Source organism: Meriones unguiculatus, chromosome 10, assembly GCF_030254825.1.
Source record: "Meriones unguiculatus strain TT.TT164.6M chromosome 10, Bangor_MerUng_6.1, whole genome shotgun sequence".
Taxonomy (NCBI): domain Eukaryota; kingdom Metazoa; phylum Chordata; class Mammalia; order Rodentia; family Muridae; genus Meriones; species Meriones unguiculatus.
This window is the reverse complement of record NC_083358.1, coordinates 106,420,399-106,441,212: the sequence shown is the minus strand read 5'-3', so window position 1 is coordinate 106,441,212 and position 20,814 is coordinate 106,420,399. Positions and strand designations below refer to the sequence as shown.

General features: G+C 41.5%; 1 protein-coding gene and 1 long non-coding RNA gene across 3 annotated transcripts; one reads left to right on the top strand and one right to left on the bottom strand.

Annotated features, from left to right (window-relative positions):
* Positions 1-5,960: 5,960 nt before the first annotated feature.
* LOC132656958 (3 beta-hydroxysteroid dehydrogenase/Delta 5-->4-isomerase type 6-like) lies at positions 5,961-12,281 on the bottom strand. The gene is made up of 3 exons (XM_060393002.1): positions 12,078-12,281; positions 7,981-8,145; positions 5,961-6,803 (listed from the first exon to the last, which is right to left on the bottom strand). Exons 1-3 carry the CDS (start codon positions 12,220-12,222, stop codon positions 6,325-6,327), a joined length of 789 nt encoding a protein of 262 aa, XP_060248985.1. The 5' UTR covers positions 12,223-12,281; the 3' UTR covers positions 5,961-6,324.
* On the top strand, positions 7,967-20,428 carry LOC132656959 (uncharacterized). Of its 2 annotated transcripts, XR_009594802.1 has the most exons (5): positions 7,967-8,086; positions 8,210-8,256; positions 9,065-9,163; positions 16,176-16,236; positions 17,133-20,428. It is a non-coding gene; the product is annotated as an uncharacterized LOC132656959 (long non-coding RNA). The 2 variants fall into 2 exon arrangements; XR_009594801.1 differs by lacking the exon at positions 7,967-8,086 and having other exon boundaries at positions 8,139-8,256.
* The last annotated feature ends 386 nt before the right edge of the window (positions 20,429-20,814 follow it).

Below are 20,814 nucleotides of genomic sequence, written 5' to 3'. Positions count from 1 at the left end.
TATAGCTTCTTATCACTGTCTCAATAGATAAATATCCACACATAAGCAAACACATACCATATTTATCTTTCTGGGTCAGAGTTATCTCACTAATGCTGTTACTGTTCCTCTCAACGGTTTTCCCACATTTTCACTATTCATTCATTTTTTGATGGACATCTAAGCTGTTTTTAATTTCTGGCTCTTATCAAGAGAGCATCGATACACTTGGCTGAGGAAGTATCTCTATGGCAGGATGAAATGTCCTTTGGGTATATGCCCAAGAGTCTTGAGGTAGATCAATTCTCACCTTCCTGAGGAACCCACAATAACTTCCATATTATTTGTACAAGTTTGCACTCCCAACAAGAATGGATGAGTGCTACCTTTGTTTTACATCCTCACCAGCATGAGCTATTACTCATTTCATTGACCTTATCTACCCTGACTGCTGTAAGGTAAAATCTCAAAGTTGTTTTCATTTGCATTTCCCCATTGACTAAGGATGTTGAACATCTTTAAGTGTTTCTCAACCATTTGAGTTTTTTTTTTTTTCTTTCAGTCTTGTACACTACTTTTAACTGGGTTGTTTTCTTGTTATCTAGTTTGTTGAGCTCTTTATATAATTTGCATATTAGCCTTCTATATTGAATGTGTAGTTGGTAAAACACTTTTCCCATTCTGTAGTCTGCTGCTTTGTCTGAATTCTGGTGACCCTTGTCCAGCTGAAGCCTTTCAGTTTCATTAGATCCTATTTGTTAATTATTGATCTTAGGGCCTGTGCTAACAATGTTCTGTTCAGAATGTCTTTTCCTGTGCCTATGGGTTCAAGGCTATGTCCCACTTCCTCTTCTTTCAACATCAGTATATTTGGTTTAGTGTTCGAGGTCTTTGATTTATTGGGTGTTGAGTTTTTACAGAGCGGTAAGTATGGATCTATGTGTGCTTTTCTACATTCAGGCATCTAGTTTGACCAGTACCATTTGTCAAAAATGCTGTCTTTTTTTCCAGTGTACATTTAAATTTGTATTTAAAATTAAGGTGTCCATATATTTGTGGATTTATGTCTCAGTCTTCCATTTGATTCCATTGATTGCATCTGGTTTTGTTCTAATAGCACTCTGTCTTTAACATTATAGGACTGTTGTACAAATGAGAAACAGACATAGTGATACCTCTAGAAGTTCTTTTATAATTCAAGAATGATTCATCTTGTCCATGTTTGTGTGTGTGTGTGTGTGTGTGTGTGTGTTTCCATATGAAGATCTTTGAAGAATTGTCTTGGAATTTTGGCAGGGACTGCACTGAATCTGCATGTTTGCCTTTGATAGGATGGCCATCGTTTCTATGTTAATCCTTCCTATGAGCACAGACATTCTTTCCATCTTCTAATACCTTTTTCAAGGTCTAAAAATTTTTATCATTCAATCTTTAACTTGCTCGATTAAAGTTATCCTAAGATATTTTATATTATTTTAGGCTATTGTAGCGACATTTGTTTCTCTGATTTATTTCTATGTCTATTTGTCATTTGTGTATAGGAGGCTACTGTGTTTTGTGAATTAATTTTCTGTCCTGATACTTTGCTCTAAGTGTTTAGCAGCTGTAGGAGTTTTCTTGTGGAATATTTCATACCATTTAAGTATACTATCAGAGTGTCTGCAAATAAAGATGTTTTGACTTCTTCCTTTTCAGTATGTATCCCTTTGTTCTCCATCAGTTGTCTTATTGCTCTAGCTAAGACTTCAAGTACTGTATTGAATAGGCATGGAGAGACTGAACAAGATTGTCTTGGTCCTGATGCTAATGAAAATGATTTGAGTTTCTCTCTGTTAGGCTGATGTTGGCTATAGGTTTGATGTAAACTGTCTTCACTATGTTGAAGTATGTCCCTTGTATCCCTTATTTCTACAGGACTTTTCTGATGAAAGGACTTTGGATTTTGTCAAAGGCCTTTCTGCTTGTAATGAGATGATCCTAAGGATTTTGGCTGTCAGTTGGTTTATATGGCCTATGTTTATCAACATACACTTGTTGAACCATCCCTGCATCTCGGGGATTAAGCCAAGTTGACCATGGTGGATGATCTTTTTGATGTGTTCTTAGATTCATTTGAAAGTATTTTATTGACTATTTTTGCATCTATGTTCATAAAAAAATTGTTCTGTAACTTTCTATTCCTTGGTTTCTAACTTGGTTTGGCTATCAGGGTATTTGTGACATCATAAAACAATTTGGTCACTATTTCTTTTGTTTCTGTCTTGTTTTTTTTTTTTTTTTGGAATAAATTGAGGAGTATTGGCAATAACACTACTTGGAAAATCTGGCAGAATTCTCTTTTAAAATCCTCTGGCCCTGGGCTTTTGTTGTTGGTGGTGTGGCTAGGAGAATTTTAATGACTGTTTCTATTACACTAGGTTATGTAAGTCTGTTTAAATTTTCTTATCTTATCTTGACTTAACTTTGATAGGTGATGGGTATTGAGAAAATTATCCATTTGTTTTTGATTTTTCAATTTGGTGGAGTACATGTTTTTACACTATGTCTTTATAATTGCAATTTCTTCAGTATCTGTTATGTTCCCTTTTGAGCTCATACTTGTTAATTTAGTTTTTCTCTGGCTTTTTGTTCATTGGTTATAAGGGTTTGCCAATATTATTGATTTTCTCAGAGAATCAGCTCTTTCTACTGATATTTTCATATGTTTTTGCTTCTGTTTCACATATTTCAGCCTTGAGTTTAATTATTTCTTGCTGTCTACTTTTTTCCTGAATGCTAGCCATGGCATTGGGAAGCTGCATTAGGGTGGCTTTGAAGGCAGTAGTCTAGCTCTGGTTCTACTTTTGCTCTCTACCTCATGGTACATCATGATGTAAACAGGTTAGAGAATTCCTAGATAGTCATAAACATATTGTAAGGCATGACTGGTCACAGAGTAGAAGACTAGAATGCCAATATATATGTATTTGTAAACACTATTTCCATGTGAACTGTATTATTTCAAATGTAAATGAAGACTATTGGGTCAGAAACCACTTGTCTTAGGTTTTGACAATCTCTTTGTCAAAAAGTGTAAGTGCAATCTCTTGACAAAAGCTAAGACAAGTGGTTTCTTTGGGCAGAGTGCAGGGAATTCTTTGAAAGAAGTGGAAAAAAGTAAGATCAAGTGAGGATAGGAACTCTACAAGGAGAGCAAGAGAACCAAAAAATCTGAGCACAGGAGTCTTTCCTGAGACTGATACTCCAATCAAGGACCATGCATGGAGATAACCTAAGACTCCTGCACAGATGTAACCAATGGCAGTTCAGTATCCAAGTGGGTTCCACTGTAATAGGAACAGGGACTGTCTCTGACATGAACTGATTGGCCTGCTCTTTAATTACCTTCCCCAGAGGGGGAAGCAGCATTACCAGGCCACAGAAGAAGACAATGCAGCCACTCCTGATGAGACCTAATTGATTAGGATCAGAAGGAAGGAAAAGAAGACCTCCCTTATCAGTGGACTTGAGGAGGGGCATGCATGCAGAGGGTGGAGGAAGGGAAGGATTGGGATGGGAGGAGGGAGAGAACCACGGGGGGGGAATACAAAGTGAATAAAGTGTAATTAATAAAGAGTTAAAAAAAGAGAGATTGTTTCACTCATCCTCTAAAATATTTGACTAAAGCTCAACTCAAAAGTAATGGGCTAACTAATCTGGAAAAGGAAATCTCACCAGGACACTGTGTTTTTTTGCATTTAGGCTCCACTGGATAAAAGTGTAAGTGCATTCGAATACAATAACATTCAGAATATAGTATTTTTGAGAGCCCTAATCCTTGTCTCAGAAAGGAACATTCTTCTCTTCTCATAAATGTACATGGGCCTTAAGGCACAAGTATGAAAAGTGCCGTCATTGGTCAAACATTGACTATCACTGCGTTCCTGCCCATTCGTTTGCTGTGTGAGTATGGATCAGACCATGTACTTTCTTTTTATTGTATTTCAGTGTGTTTACTTTACATCCCAAAGGTGTCCCTTCCTCCTCTCCTTCCAGTTCCCCCTTCACCTTCTTCTCTCTTCCCCTCTTCCCTTCTTCCCAGGAAAGAGGAGCCTCCCTCACCCCATATCAACCCTCACCAGAACATCAAGTCACATCAGAACTGAACATATCCTCATCCCCTAGGAGAGACAAGGCAGCACTACCAGAGAGAAGTGATCCCTGTGCAGTATAGTGTGAAATCAGGGATGTTGCACCACCACTATGATTAACCTATCATTCTACCTGTAGGAATTTAAGAAATTGCCGAACACTTAAGGGGGAACCAGATAAAGAGAGAAATCTTCATGCTCCTCTTTGTAGGATTAGGCTTGTCCTCTCATCGAGAGGGGAAAAGGGGGCTTCTGGAAAAGCACTAGTACAGACACAGCTCCTGGCTGACAACTTCCAGGACTCGCTTGATCAGGTCATGGCTTCCCCACTGCACAGCCTCCAGTCCCTCCAGCAGCAGATAACCTCCCTTTTTGGGTTATCTTACAAAGCAGGAGAGCTCTTGACCTGCTGACGGCTGGGCAGGGAGGGACATGTTTTGTACTGGGGGAGGAATGCTGTTTCTCTCTTCATGAATCTTGGCTGGTGGATCAAAAGATACAGGTATTAAGGATCTCCAGTGAGATTTCTGAGCCTGCTATGCCCAAGTACTCAAGCTCTCTGGTAGCTTGAATCTTCCCCACTTTGGCCCTTTACTGTCCATTGGGACCTTCCTTCTCTTGGCCCCCTGTTTCAATTTCTAAAAGAGAAAACCTCAAAGCCAAGTCAGTTTTCCTACACAGTCAAGGGGGAGAGGGAGGGAGTAAGAAAAGAAAGGAGGGCGAAAGAGAAGGGGGGAGTGAGAGCGAGATAGAGAGAAAGAAAGAGAAGGAGAAAGAGAGAGAGAGAGAGAGAGAGAGAGAGAGAGAGAGAGAGAGAGAGAGAGAGAAAGGCATAGGGAGGGAGGGAGAAAAAGAGAGATGTGTTCAGCCCCAGGTGTGGAATGTTACCATAGAAGAGAAGTGTCCACAAGGAATCAGTTTGTAATAGTTTCAGGTATGGAAAAAGTTCCTACATGACAAGAATCCTAAGTGCAACTTTTTCTTACCCAACCCTTTACACCGTGGGTTCAAACAAACAGGGGACCCTTTCTTAAAGCAAAGAGTTCTGAGAAGAAAGCATACTTCATGTTTTCAGAAACTGGAGAATGTAAATAAGAAGAATTAAGAATTATTAAGGACAATTTACTGAGAACATTTCAGTTACAAAACCTGACATTACAGCTTTCTTTCATATAAGGCCAGGCTGGAACCTAATTCTAAATCTATTTATGAATATGTCTTTAGAGGCAGTTGATACAAACAAGCTCTGAAAAGCAGAGTGGTGGTGGTGGGGGTCTCCCTACCCAAAATGCTGGAACCATGCAACAACAAGACAAGACCTCTCTCTACTGGGCAGTCTTTTCAAAACCTGGTCCTACAGTCTGGGATCTGCGGACCATCTCTCTGTACTTTACAAAGAAAAACCAGAAAATCAGTAGCTTATGAAGGGGAGTGCGTTTTTCTGTCTTGATTATGGAGGGAAACTTTCTTACCTCTCCCTACCTTTCCTATACCAGTGTTACAGTTTTATAGGAGAACTGCAACAAAATCCTCCAGCCAGGTGTCCATTTTATTGTGAGAAAACATGTAAACCTGAGAATGTTCTTTTAGAGGGAGCCTCAACAGGACCCAGCAGGGGTGGGATCTCCTGCAGAAACTGTGAATCTTTGGCATTCCTTCTGTCATGGTTGTTCCTACACAAAATACAGTAATCTATTCTAGTCATGTATTACACCGCAAAAAGACAATGTGCTGGGATTAGTCTCACACCCCCTCTGTTCATGGCTTTTCCTCAGTCCTTCAAATCCACAATCCATTTCTGATCCAGCATGGCCACGTTTATTGACAGAAAAATATCTGCAGATGAGCTATTAACACATGTTTATTGTTTCTTTCACTCAACTTCATAAACCAAAGCAGAATTTTCAAAAGATGAGAAATGCTGTTACTGGGGAGATGACGCCCATGGAGAGAACTCTTGAGCAACAAGAAGCGCCTAGTAGTTAGGAACCAGGAGCTGAGGCACAATGGCCTGTGTGTCTCTGGGCAGGTGTTTGGGGAAGAAAGCTTGTGGCTGGGTCAGTGCTTGGCAAGGATTCTGGGTACTTTAGGAAGACATTAAGTTGGCTTCTATGTCAAAGGGTGGCAATAGGACCTGGATTGTGACTGTATCCTTTCTGAGGACCTGAGGATGATTTCTGATAACACCCAGGGCCATGTCCCTGCCATCTTTACATCACCGAGTCTTTGAGTTCATTGTCTCTTTGTGCTGTCCCGATCCACTCTGCGGTATTCTGCTTGGCTTCCTCCCAGGTGACACAGGGCTCATAGCCGAGATCATGATGGGCTTTCTTGTAGGGTTGGCTCTAGAGAATTTGCCAGTAGTATCCAAAACACCCTTATTTTTCAGAGCACAAGTTACTGTGTCATAAAGGAATGAGCTTTTTTCCCCATTAATGTACATGGGCCTTAAGGCACAAGTATGTAAAGTGCCACCATTTCTCAGGGTACACCCATTGGCTGCCAGCACTGCCTTCTCAGCCATCTTTTTGCTGTATGGGTATGGATCAGACAATATACTTTCTAGACTGTCTTCTTCATGGCCATCCAAGATGATCTGCTTGTAGGAGTTGGGCCCTGCCACCTCAACTGAGCTGGTGAAGATGAAGACTGGCACACTAGCTTGGACACAGGCTTCCAATAGGTTCTTGGTACCTAATCATAGACAATGCATTGTCAGTGTCAAGAGATAAGCCAGGGGCCCAGTGTGTGCACAGCTTCAGGATTATTCTTGTCTTTTTGCCCAACAATACAACATTTACAGATTACAGTTCATCTTCCCTACCTGGACTCAGCTACCAAGCTGTTCCCAGAAGACAACAGGTGGTTTCCAGAGAGCACGTATCTCTAGGCTTTTGTGTTCATTGCCTTGTGGATATGTGCAAGCGTGAGTGTATGTGACTGAGTGGAGTTTTCTTTATTATTACTTTAAAATGCTTTAAAGCTTCTCATTAATCTATTCTTAAAGTGCCCATGAAATAAGTATAATTTTATGCATATCAATTCATTCATGATTTTTAAATAATAGAATCAGATCATATTCTTTTAGATTGTGAACGAGAATAGTTCTTTTCACCAAGAATCATTGAAGAATTAACATCATTCAGGCTCAAGTATAGTGTGTACAGTTGATATGCATGTTACGTAACCATTTCATAGGTACAGCTTTTTGTTGTTGTTGTTATTTGATAAGAATCAAAATGGGCCAAGGACAACAAGTCTGACTCAGGGAACAGATGGTTATTGGGTTTGGGGAGATGTAGAGATACAGCTGTATTCCTGATTGTATGCACAATCTTTAAAACACTTTTGGTTCTATCTATGACTTCATTTTACCTGGTATATAAAGTACGGGTGATACATATTCCTTCTAGTTTCATTCTGGAACCCAGCACTGGTATCTGTTGCTCTTAGTAGGAAACTAAAAGGGCTTGTGAGCCCCCTGCTGGGCATTTTTGTAAAGGCAGGACATTGTGAGGTCCTGAAGACAGAACAGCCTGCAGAGCAGGTTCCTGCAAAGTCTAGGCAGAAAATGGGTGGGTGCTTGTCAACTGCTTGGAGTTGGAGTTCAGTCTCCTCTGCATGGAGGACAACAGAAGAGCTTTTCTTGAAGGTGGAGTGACATGGCTGTGGCCTTACATCCAGGGTTACCTACTTTCTAACTCTTGGGCCTTAGCCATGAAATAGCAGTGATCTCTTCCAGCAGGGTATGGTGAGCTGAGGCATTAGACTCAGAGAATGGCAGGTATTCTATGGTGAGAGCATTCCCTCCCAATCTGTGTTAACATTTTCAACCTCCAAAATCTCACCTTCTCCTCTGCAGATACTCTACCTTTCAGATTGACATCTAGCATGGTCTGTCTGGGAATGACCCCTGAGACATCAATGACAGCAGCGGTGTGGATGACCACAGAGATGCCCTGGCAGGCTCTCTTCAGGTACTGGGCATCCAGAATGTCTCCCTCCAACACTGACACCTTTGTGTTTGTCTTGAGGTCTGTGGAACACAAGGGAGGTCATTGAGAAGCTCTTCTCTGGGCTAAGATGTTCCCTGTACACAGGTGTTGACTACCTATGTCATCAAGAATTGTCCAGGAAGACACACATGGTATGTATCTGTATAAGCACATTTCAGTTACATAGTCCCAGATAGACAAAATCCAATTTACAGATCCAAGAATATAAGTTATAAGGAGGATCCAAGGAAGATGCTTAAGTCTCACTCAGAGTGTGAAAGAGAATAGACTGGAGAAGTATCTGAAGAGATGGAACAAAACAAGACCCTACCATAGCTGTCCTCTTAGAGGCTCCACCCAGCATCAGATGAAAACACATACTGAGACTCACAGGAAATACTGGGTGAAGAGCAGGGAAAGTGGAAAATTGGGAGGAAGGATAAAAAGACCTTTAAGTGCCAGCTCCACAAGAAGAGTACCAGAGCAAACTAAGGCCCCAGAGGGGCTTTTGGGGACTGAAACACCAACCACGGATCATGTATAGACTGGACCTAGGCTCCCTACACAGGTGTAGCAGATGGACAGCTCAGGGTTTGTGTGGGTTTACCTGGTAAGGGGAGAAGAGGCTGTCTCTGACATGGACTCTGTTGCCTGCCTGCTCTATGATCACTGCTTCCTGTCAGGGCTGCCTCACCAGTCCATGGGGGAAGAGGATTCCATCAGTTCTGATTTGACTTAATGAGTTGGGGTGTGTGGGTATGTATGGCTCCCCTTATCTGAGGAACAGGAGAGGGAGAATAGGTTTATAATGAGAAAGCTTGAGAATGAGAGCAGAGGAGGGAGAGGGCTATGATCCCAGTGTAAAATGAATAAAGAAATTTTCAAAAGAGAATTGTTCTAGGGAGAAACCGGTTAGAAAGGAAGGCTGGAATAAAGGGAAAACATTGCTTCTTTCTTCAGGAAAGCAAATCAGCTTAGGAAGCTGTCAAATGTGCCTGGGATATGAACTTGTTCAAGAGAGTGCTGGGAAGTTCATCCATCCACAAAGTGACTCAGGAGGTAATAGAGAAGTGGGGAAAAGTGGGTTAGCAATCAGAATGTCTGTCCCAGGGTTTTGATGAGGAACACATTTCTAGCAGTGGCAGCAGAAGGAAGACTCACAAATATATATCTTGTATGTTCCCCTTGCCAGAGCCTGGTATTATCTGGGTCTCTGCAGGGCCCAAAAGAAGAGTTAACTCAGAGCCAATGGCTTGGCTTCAGTGACCCCAGGAATTCAGAAGCTCTGGCAACAAGATCAGGATGGGCCCAAGTTGGATATATCGGAATATCTCCTGTGAGACATTATCAAGAGCAGATGTCGATGCTCTAACATGCTTTCTCAGGACTTCCTTGTACCATCTATTCCAAGGCCCTAAATACACTAGCATGTTCATGTTCTTCTGGACTCAGCACATAACACTGCCTAATATTTTGTCACTTAATTCGCAAAATGAACTGTTTGCCACACACAGTCTTTGCCAGTACTCTACACTTGCTGTGCTTCATAATTGAAACCCAGCTTCAAGACTATGCTTCCTTCTTTCCCACACTTCCTAGAGACTGGTCCTGTGTCCCCTTCTTAATAGATGAGCAAAGTGATGCCCAAGGAGCCTGAGGACACATTTATTCCCATACCTACATGCTTGCCCTTTGCCTACACCTGTGCCATTAGCCTATGCTCTGGCATTGCTTGGAATCAATTTTTCAGGGAGAGATTACGGACATTCAAGTGACCTGAAATTATCCCTGAAGCCAAACAGTGAGAAAGACAGAAGAAATCCAAGGCTAAAGAAACATCTCCAAGGGACAAAAATAGAATGGTTTGCCCCTAATTCAGTACTCAGCATACCCTATAGAAGCCCCTCCTCTCACCATGCAACTCCCAGAAGGCCCTGAATTAGAAAAATGTAAATTTGGGGCTGCTCAGAAGTTATTAGCTGCCTGAGGGTTGAATTCTATTATTATAATCTGATCTCCCCACTTCTTCCTTTTTCTTCCTTGATACTGATGTTAGACCTGTTGTGACTCCCAACCAAAAAAATTATTTTCAGTTGCTACTTCATGACTGTAATTTTGCTACTGTTATGAATTGTATTGTACTATCTGGTAGGTAGGATACCTGATATGAAGTCCATCTAAAAGGTTAGTTAAAGCTCAATGGTCTTGTGACCCACAGGGTAAAAACCACTGTTCTAGACAGACTGGTTCAGGGATGTGGCTGTGACAAGAGGAGAACTCCAGACTTGTAGTGAAAGACTCTCATCCATGAGCTCTCTGGGGAGCCTGAGGTACTAGGAGAGGGCCTGTAGAGAGTGGTTTGGTGGAGCCATAGCTGCAGCATGATCTAAGTCTTCCTAATGTACAGATAATTGCACAGCAACCTCGTGGGGTGGTGCAACTTATGAGCTAGATCAGAAGGAGACCCAGGTAAACACCAACACCCACCAGGTGTGAAGATCATAACGGCTGCAGCTAGTCTTCCCGATCTCCACCCCAGTGTGTTTATTCTAGCTGTGGCATTTGTGCAAACCAGTTATCCTTTGCACTATTCCTCTACAGAAATAGACGCTGGAAGCTTTAACTACATCCCAGGAACGTTACACACAGCTAAGGAGTTATCACCCCAGTTTGCTCCACAGTCCCTGACACAGAAAGGTCACTTCTAGGAAATACCTAGTTCTTATCTTTATGCAGGGCCTTCTCTGTCCATATCCACAGTGGAGCTATTTCTCTCTCTGAACCTTGGCTCTTTGCAAATAATGCTGAGGAACAGTATCCTAATTAATAGAATTGTTGGCTGTGTGTTAATATTTCACTTATGGAAGGAACACTGAAACTGACAGGAGGAAATTGACATCGGAGGAGATCAGAGACAAGAATTAGAATAGAAGGTGAGTGCTGTTTCAGAGGACTGTGGTGGGTCCTGTGTGCAGGGCAGATCCCTAGGGAGAACAGATTTACACTTGACTCTGCAGAGGGGCAAAGAACCAGATTGAGTCACATAGGAGCACCAGGAAACACTGATGACTCTAGCCCAACAGCTGACCATTGGTCAAAATAGTGGAGCATAGTGAGGAACCTCTGTCTTCATCTGTGTTCCTCATTAATCAGGTGACACTGCTATAGTCATTTCTCTTTTTCCAACTCAACGCCCTTGCTGACAAGGTGAATGAGCCTGCTTTCCCACTTTCCCTGAAATTATTTTAATGACCTGGAGTGCAGGCTGAATAGATGGTAAATTATACTACAAAATCAGTTGTTCCAGTTTCACCCAGTTGAACAAATTGGCATAAGAATAAAAGCCTGCACTAGTTTATTCTGCAGTCTTACTCTTAGTGATGATAAACTCCAGTGAGGAATGGTAAGAAATCCTTCAGAACAATCCAGGCAAGGTATGGACAGTCCTGCTCATGCTGGCTTTGTTTCTGTCCCTTGGTTTGACCACATGCATTTACTCAGAAATTCTCTTCTTCAGTCTCTATCTCTTTCTGTCTGGCTGTCCAAATTCCTATCCCTACCTTTGTCTTCTTATACATCTTTTAATTTAATATTTTTTTTTACTCTTTTTATTTTACTTCTGCCCAAGATGCTAAATGAAGACCACCACAAAGCAAACCAGAACAAAGAATTAGATCAGTAGCAATTAGGAGAGACAGGGAGCTAGTGCTGAGCCCTTCAGCTTAGTAATGACAAGTCTACATTAAAGAGCTACAGGAAATGGAGAGAATAAATGGGTTTGTCAGTCCAAACCCATTCTCTTCCTGACTGTACAATGTCATTTTTGCTCAGTGGTGTGTTTCCTCCTGATGAGTGTGGACATGGAATGGTGTTATGACTACAAGTGTTTGTGTACTAGACAAGGGAGGAGTCCTCCCTGCATCTACTCAGTGTTTGCTATGCAGTCACAGGACGAATCCTCAGGTTTACTTACTGAAGAATTCTTTCCTGGTTTCTGGTCTGAAGACCTTGTCCAGGACCCTGATCTCCTCCAGGTCTTTCTCCTGCACCAACATGTGGATGATTCTCTGGCCCAGAAACCCTCCTGCTCCAGTCACCAGGCAGCTCCACCCAGGCATGGCCAACACAGGAAGCAGATTATAGTGGGAGGTGGGGTAATGTAGGGTGACCTTAGAGATGGCAAGAAAGTGAGACACGGTGATTTACCCATGCTCAGTTTTCCCACTGCCCATTCATAACACAGATCACAAAACATGGGGCTATTTCTCTGCAGCACTAAGCAATGCATTTCAATGTGTGTCAAGAGACTGTCAGACTCACAGTGTGTGGCTATGTTGTAAGATTTCTCCTTTTCCTAGATGCCTGTTGCTAGCCCATGTCATTGCACCTTTGCTTCATAACAAATGGTCACAACCTGGGGTTGAATAAAACCTTACCAAGCATGGCCAAGTTATATAAGCTGTTTGTGAAACTTAGAGAAGAGTTTACTTAACTTTGTTGGCCATAAAATGTTGGCATGAGAAGATTCTCAGAGTGAGGCATGAACGGAGGGATCAGGTGTGGAGAGCCGAGACTCAGCCGCCACTAGGTCTCGCTGACATCTCGCCCTCAAAACTGTAAACCTCCAGGGCGCATGCGTAGATTGTGTAAACACGCTAAAGATTGTGTAAGCATGCTAAGAATTGCGTAGGCACGCTGGTAAGAGTGGGCAGCCAATCAGGGTATTGACACGTCACAAGCCCGCTAAGCATAATGGGCCCAAGTCATCAGGCGGGGTAAAAGTAAGCAGCCAGTCAGGGTATTCACACGTCACTCAGGTGCGACCCCGGCTTATATAAACAGCGCCACATCGGGGGCTCTCTCTCTCCTCTCCTTTCATCGCGTGACTAATAAAGGTTTTGTTGCGGAAGAATTCCTGTGGTTGCGTGCGTTTCTGCCGGTGAAAGGCTCACGTGGCTCCCAACAATCAGGAGTTTCTATGCTCTTGAGGAATATACTGCACTCCAGAAAGCACTACAGTTTCAGTGATCTGGGAAGACAGGGAACTTGTGATTTGGGCTGTTTTGGACACTTCACTTATGGGCATGCTTGAACCTTGTGCTCTTTTGTTGAAATGTGATGGGACACAGAGTTTAGCCAAGTGCTGTCTGACTCCCTTTGTGGTGAAGTAATCCCTATTTTTGGAAATTCCGCAGTATTCCTTCCTTGATGTTGTGCAGCTCAACAGAAATTTGAGAATTCACTTAGGCAAGAAGAATTCAAGAGTTTTGGTTACAAGGAAGCATTTACCTGCATTTTAAAGAAAGCCCCTGAACTCAGAGCAAGGTATAGGAAGGATAGATTCCCTGTAGGAAGCCCACTAGAGACTGATGCATGGGGCTACAATGGCAATGCATAGCTGCAATGTAGACCTGATGATTTTAGAGATGTGTTGGAGGTTGGTCTGATGTGTGTTATTGGCCCTCAAGATCTGGGTACAGCTATCCTTGTTTTGTAAACCTACCTGATTGACTGATTGACCTGGGCAGGGCAGAAAGTGGGTAGGTTTGGCTGAAGTTTTCTGACTTTTGAGGGCAGGAGAAAGAGGGAAGAAACACACCATGATGGGATAGCATGGAGAAGGAAGCAAGTGGTCTGGGAGGAAGGACTCCAATAAATGGCGTGCAGAGGCCCAGATGAAGAATAAAAGCGAGTATTTATAACATTATGGATAGAAGGTGGTTCAGATGAAGATGGTTAAGGAGGATGGCATTGGATGGAGGCTGGGAGTCCTGCCCAAGGTAAATAAGGCAATTATAAAATCTAACAGGTGTCTCTGTCTTAGTACTTGTATTAGCAGGTTAAATCATACCACTGCAATGATTATAGAGTTAAGAATAATGATAAATAACATTATTTAGCCCAACATTTAATTTTTTATTTACTACAGCAAATGGCTCTGAACTAATTTTATGTATCCACACTCTTTAAATCAAACTTTATCATAATTTGTTGCGAGGAGGGGAATAAGCTTCTACCTATACAATGCAAACTTAAAACCTAAAAACTCCAGGGGGAAATAATGTCTCTTTAAGGGACTCACTTAAAAAGACCCACAAGCAAAAGGCAGCCTACCACAGACAGACCCAAACTGGGAAGCAAACAGAGCAGACTTAAGGTCAGTTTCCTCTGGGGATGCACAAACATTGCTTCCTGCTGTTGCTGCTGGCTCAGCTCTCATAGAGCAACAACAGCCATGGTTATGAAGACATGGCAAGTTGGAGAGGTAAAACTGTGAGGTAAAGCTAGGTCTGGAACTGCATCTAAAATAAAAAATTCCATGGCAGAGGATGCTTGAATTTCTTTTGGCTTTGTTTTGGTTTTCATAGTCATGGATCTGTTTACAATGTGTTTAATGGTGGTGGCTCTTTTCTGTGCCTTCTCCAAAACAATTCAAGTAGAAAATGGGGAGAAAGCCAAAAGATGGAATACTAAGTTATGGACAATAAAAAGGACATCCTTCTTCAATGGCTGTAAAGGCCTGAATGATCATGGCTGCATCACACTGTTGTGAGACTGTAATCTTCCATATATACCACAGGCAAACCAAGGAGATCAACACCAGAAGGCCTGCTAATGCTCCCATGCGCGCCCATTCCTTCAGATGATTCATGGCTGCAGCAATCCATGATGATAATCCTGTGGCTAGTCCTGCGTCCACTCTGGTAGAATTTACTGTGACAATGGCCACTCTCAGCTGCTCCATCATAGTATCGAATTCTCCAGTCCAATTACCTAAAATATAGCTCGACAATTGTTTAGACAGATTTGCAGCACAGGAAAAATTCTCATGTTATATGCTAGTGACTCAAGGTCCAGCATATTTTCATTGACAGCCAAGTTGAGCGATCCACCATAGGGTATCAATTTGCTCCTGCATGAGGTCAATCCTCTGATTGAACACCATCAAGCTTCCTTTTAGTTGAGCATTAATTCCTTTATGTACAACTAAGGCATGAGCTACATCCCCAAGCATGGTTGGATACCATAAAAAGCTAAAATGTTATGCTCAGGATGGGAGGCTAAGCACTGCACTCAGGGTCAGCTGCTTTGGACCCAGAGAAGAGCATGTCTGGTTGCATGCGGGTTGATGCCCCAGGTCCCGCCTCTGAGAAAAAGGTATTGGACGGGTCTGATGCTCTTTGGGTGGATGACACCTAAATGAACATCGGTACAAAGTCCCAATTTATTTCTAATATCAGAGATCAGACCTCTACTCTTGCCTTATGCATCTAAAACAAAAAGGGGGAACTGTAGAGAGCTGCGGAATGCTATGCCTTAAAGATGGAGCTGGTTTCCGCCTTCCACCTTCCCGATGGTGAGTGCTCTCTGTCACGAACAATTCCACATTTGGCTAAGGCTGAGGATCTGGCTTGCTTTCATGTATGTGGACCTATCTGCATTGCCCACGTGGCATGCCTGGGTTGGCTACCCAGAGGCTATTTAAGCTGTGGGCTGGTTTTCCCCAGGGTCAGAAGATTGTTCAAGGTTCCTGAATAAACTGCATTAAAAAAAAAGAAAGGACATCCTTCCTTGTATAAACTAGGTTAATAATGGCTAAAATTCAAAGCTCTCTGGCTACAAGATGCTTGTCATCTCTTTCTGGGAAGGGCCACTCATACCCTTTATCAACCACTAAATTCCAAAAAATAATAAACTTGGCTTTACTTGTTACATCTTAAATTTGTACATTTGGCCTAAAACTTAAATTTTTCTTGTTTCTTTGCTTGGTTTTTATTTCAGGGCTTTGAGTAACAAAGGCATTTGAGATGAAATATTTAAACAGAAGGATGATAGCACATGCCTTTAATCCCAACACACACACACACATGCACACACACCCATACACAGCACACAAAGGTTGATCTCAGAGTTCTGGATCAGCCCAACTTACACAAGTCAGGGCAGGAACTCCTAGTGATTAGCCACTTGCAAAATCAGTTTAGGATTCAAAATGACAAACTTTTCCTTAAGATTTCCGTATACATTCTCTTTTCTTAATAATGAATGCTATGTCCTTATTGATCTACAGGTGGTTGGATTCACATCACTTTTAGGTTTCTATGAAGAGAGATGTCACACTGCTTAAACAGGTAGCCAATCTCCTCAGAAGATGGGACTTCGACAGAAAACCTGATGTCAAAGGCATTTGGGCTGAAGACATATGTTCTATTGGTCAATGTGAGGACCCAAAATTAGGCTTGGAGATAAACATGCAAACTGCATGCCTCCCACGTGTAAACAGTTTTAAATACTAAGTAAATTAAGAAGTCACATTGCTCTGAAAGGAAGCTTATCCTTTTGGATATGAGACATTTTCACGGAGGAGAAATGTTAGTCACACCTAATGCCAAAAATTAACTGGAGACTTGCAGATGGCAAAATACAGGCCAGACTAGTTAGGTCCTAAACACTCAAAAATTACCACTCTTGTATTTAAAGAAATGAAACTGTCCATTTGATATAAAAAAGAAAACAAGCCAAAGATAGCCACAACAGATGTAAAAACCCAGACACAAGATGCCTAGGATATACTGAAACTCTTTAAAGACAAAAAAGAGTTTATATAAAGTTTGGTTATCAAGGTAGGTTATTAAATCTACTCCTAAACTTAACGCTTTATTTGTTATTTTCAAATAAGATTATTTTTAACTCATTGCTATAGCATATTGTATAGTGGTGCAAAAATAAATGTATTTTTGACACATTGATATAAATGTTAGTGTATTGATATAATTTCAAAATTACTTACAATACATTGAAACTGCTATTACAAACTGTTTAGGATATTAGGTAATGCAAGTTACCTAATGTAAGTTAATCTACTCATGGTCATGTCAGACCCTAGTCTACTTTATCACAGGAATATGCATCCTAGGTTTAAAAATATAATTCTATAGATAGATTATATAAAAATAAATAGATAAGTCTTTAAAAACTCAAGAGACCTACAGAATATTGTATATAAACTGTTTTTATTATTTTAAAGATTCTTTGACAATTGGACAGATCATCTCCTGACAGCGCCCTGACTACCTCAAAGAAGATGATGAGCATCGAAGAAGCTCCATATGGAGATGGCTTCAAATATGGCAAACCAGCCCCCTAGGCAAAAAAAAATGCCCTCACTTCACAACAAACAGAATTCTGCCCTAAATCGGCAGACTCAAATGCAGGCCAAGGTGACTGCTGAACTCTGCCAAGACAGGGTAAGCAAGTCCTAAATGGTCTTTGCTTCACATATATATTTGTCAAAGATACTGGGCCAGAAGGCTGAAGATGATGCTCCACCATTATAGAGAGTTTTGGGTGGTTGTTCAGGTATCAAACTGTCTCTGTCAATTTCTATTTTTAGAGGCTACTAACACACATATCCTGTTTATTTAGGGTATAAATTTTATTCCTTCTTAAGTCTCTGATAGTGTTGAGAACCAGATGGTCTTTGTTTTACAATTAGCTTAGTTGCTTACAAATTAAAAAGATGTTTTAGGTCTAGATAGATGTTTTTATGTTGATAGACACAAACTCTAAAAATAACTGAAGCACAAACCTTAGACCCTCATAGATAAGATATTTTTCTCAAGGTTGCCAAATGCATTTAACTTAGATATTATACATAATAGTCTTACCTATTTTAAAAATGTTTCCTAATTTTTTTCTAGTAAAAATGATGCCTTTTTATTTAGACAGAAAAAGGGGAATTGTTGGAGGTTGGTCTGAGGTGTGTTACTGGCCCTCAAGTTCTGGGTACACCTATCCTTGTTGTATAAACCTACCTGATTGGCTGCTTAAACAGCCTATACCTTGGCATGACAGAATGGGGTAGGCATGGCTAAGGTTCCCATGCTTTGGAGCACAGGAGATTCACGGGAAACAAATGGACAGGAAAAGAAGAGGAAGGAGGACACTGTGATGGATTAGCATGGAGAAGGAACCACATGGGTTGGGAGAAAGGACTCTAATAAAGGCATGAAAGGGCCCAGATGAAGAATAAATGCATGTATTTATAAGATTACAGATAGAAGATATTTCAGATGAGGATGATTAAGGAGAAGGGCATTGGATGGGAGCTGGGAGGTGGATGGTGAGGTTATTGAGACTGTGTAGGTGAAATATCTTCCTGCCCCAATGTAAATAACGCAATTATGAAATCTAACAAGTATCGTATCATTTGTGTTAATAAAGTTAAATAATACTGCCACAAAAATTATGGGCTACTACTAATAATAGAAAACATTACATATCCCAACACTTAGTTTTTTATTTAGTACAACGAAGGTGCCAAAACATCGAGCACCTGTAGAGGACACTTACAGGTGGAATCAGCTGGAGACCATGTGTGCTACAAGTAGCAAAGCCATCTGCATAGCATTGCCCAACCCTGTTGCAACATACTGGATATGGAGGGCAAAAGTCTATCTTTACATGTATTGTCTACTTTCATTCTTGCCTTTTGCAAGTCATGCAACTCATTTTGGACCCGATTTAGATATGAGCACAGGTTTTTGGTACAAGGTTCTCAGGTATTCTTCTAGAGTCTAGAGAGACTTGTGGGAGGAACAATAAGTTAGTGAACAAGTACAGTCATCAGGAAGTGTGAGCCCCTCAGCCTGTATTTAACTTTCTCCAGCAGGCTGGAGAGTCCTTGGGAAAGGTAGCCTGAAGCAAGAGGACATGTCTGAGGAGCTGTATGAGACAAAGTGAGGTGTGCTGCAGAAGGGCTAGTCCTGGAGGAGCCTTGATGTAGATGGAGTGTTTTCAAGTGATGGTAAAGGATGGTTTTCTCCCTCACTGCTTCCCTTCTTCTCTCCCTCCCTACATATGGTCCTCTCTCCCTCTTTCTCTTTTGACCATAGACTTCTAGTGGCTTTCTGTTTTTTGATTCTCTTCAGGTTTTTACAACTGTCTCTTGTGTGTTTTGAATTTATAAATTTTTTAACATTAATCACTTCATTACACTGTATTCACTTTGTATCCCAGCTGTAGCCCCCTCCATTATCTCCTCCATGTCCCACCCAACCCTCCCTCTTCTCCCCCTATACCCCTACTTTTACAACTGGCTCATGTTAATCAGTTCTTGAAATTCCCTTGTATATTTATAGTCAAAGCATTCTGTCTCTTGTGCACCCTTTCCTCTTGTAACAGCTATTTGATAACATTTGTTTTTGCTGGACACCGTTTTTCTGTTCAGTTACTCAGATTTGATTGCCTTGTCAGACACTGTTGACATAGCAGTGATGTACGACATATCTTCTCAATACAAAAAGAGGAAAATGACACTCAGCATATTTGTTAGGTTATAGCAGTTAGTTATAGAGAAGTCATGGATGATTTGTAGTGAGAAATATTGTATAGTGAGGGAATAAGTAGTTCAGAAGAATGTGTGAGCAGAAGACACATCTTTTGAGAGGTCCAAAAGGTGAAATTTAATTGCTGGGGTAACATGTCTGTGGTCCTGGGTACAAGTTTAGACAAAGAAGCAGACAAGTTAGGATAGACCCTTGTGCCCAGCCTTGAGGCCCTTGAAAGGCATCATTGCTTGGAAACCTTAAGGATGGCCAGCAGTCTCCCACACAGCTAGCCCCTAGCTGGTGATCAAGGTCACATAGTCCTGCTACTAGGAAAAAAAAATAACCAAGATGTGCTAATCATGTCCCCTCTCTAACAGGAACAGAGATGGGCCAGGACCATTATAGCCTTGGTGCCTAAAATAAACAAAGGCTTGAAAGTTCCAGGCTTGTTGTATTGCCCTTTAAAAACCCTGTTCCTCCAGACCTCAGAGCCACATATCTCTCTTTTTCCACAGAGATCTTGCACCAGAGCTTGAGCTTGTATTAAACCCTAATGTGTTCACAGTGGAGTTGATTCCTGGTGGTCTTTGGGGGTCTTGTGAACTGGGCATGAGAAATGAGACCATCCTAGACTAGAAAGCAAAACAATTAAACCTTGAATAAGGTCCAGATTAGAAAGAAAAACAACTGGGGCTACAGAACCTTGAATAGAGATCAGACCTGATGTCCCTCCCTAGAGGGCAGAATGAGCTTATTTTGAGAACTAGGGAACCTGGGGCAGGGTGGACAGCTCTTGGAAGAAACCACAAGCTGCCAGTGGGAAAACTGTTTTTTATGTTATCTTTTTGCTGACCCTTCAATGTAAAGAAACATGTGTGATCTGGTTTTTAGGTATAAAAGCTCTGTGCTTTGTATGCTCGGGGTTGTCTCCCACCTTGAAGGGGCGACTCCATCGCAATCAGAATAAACTTATGCCTCTTGCTTTTGCATTGAACCACGGTCTATGAGTCTCTTTGGGAGGGGAGCAGTTCCTGCATGGGGACTGCAGGTTGTACATGTGGTGTGTTGGCTGGGAAACCAACGTGTCCCTTCCCTGACTCTCACCAGACTGGGCTTGTAGGTCAGGCCTGAAACAGGTTAGTCTTTTCTATTTGTCATATCTCTGTTTTTTTTTTCTTTGAAAAATTGGATTTTATTTAAGTATCTAACAAACAAGAAAGCTTGAAATGAAACTGTTGCTGGTACTAACAGGGTGAAAAAGTACATCTTCTATTGTACTGGGTGCTAAAAAAAAAGTTCTTGTGCTGAGGCCTGAAAGACAAAGTCAGCCCATTTCTTTACTGAGGTTACCTCCTGCATGTAGAAGCTAACTCAGCTGAG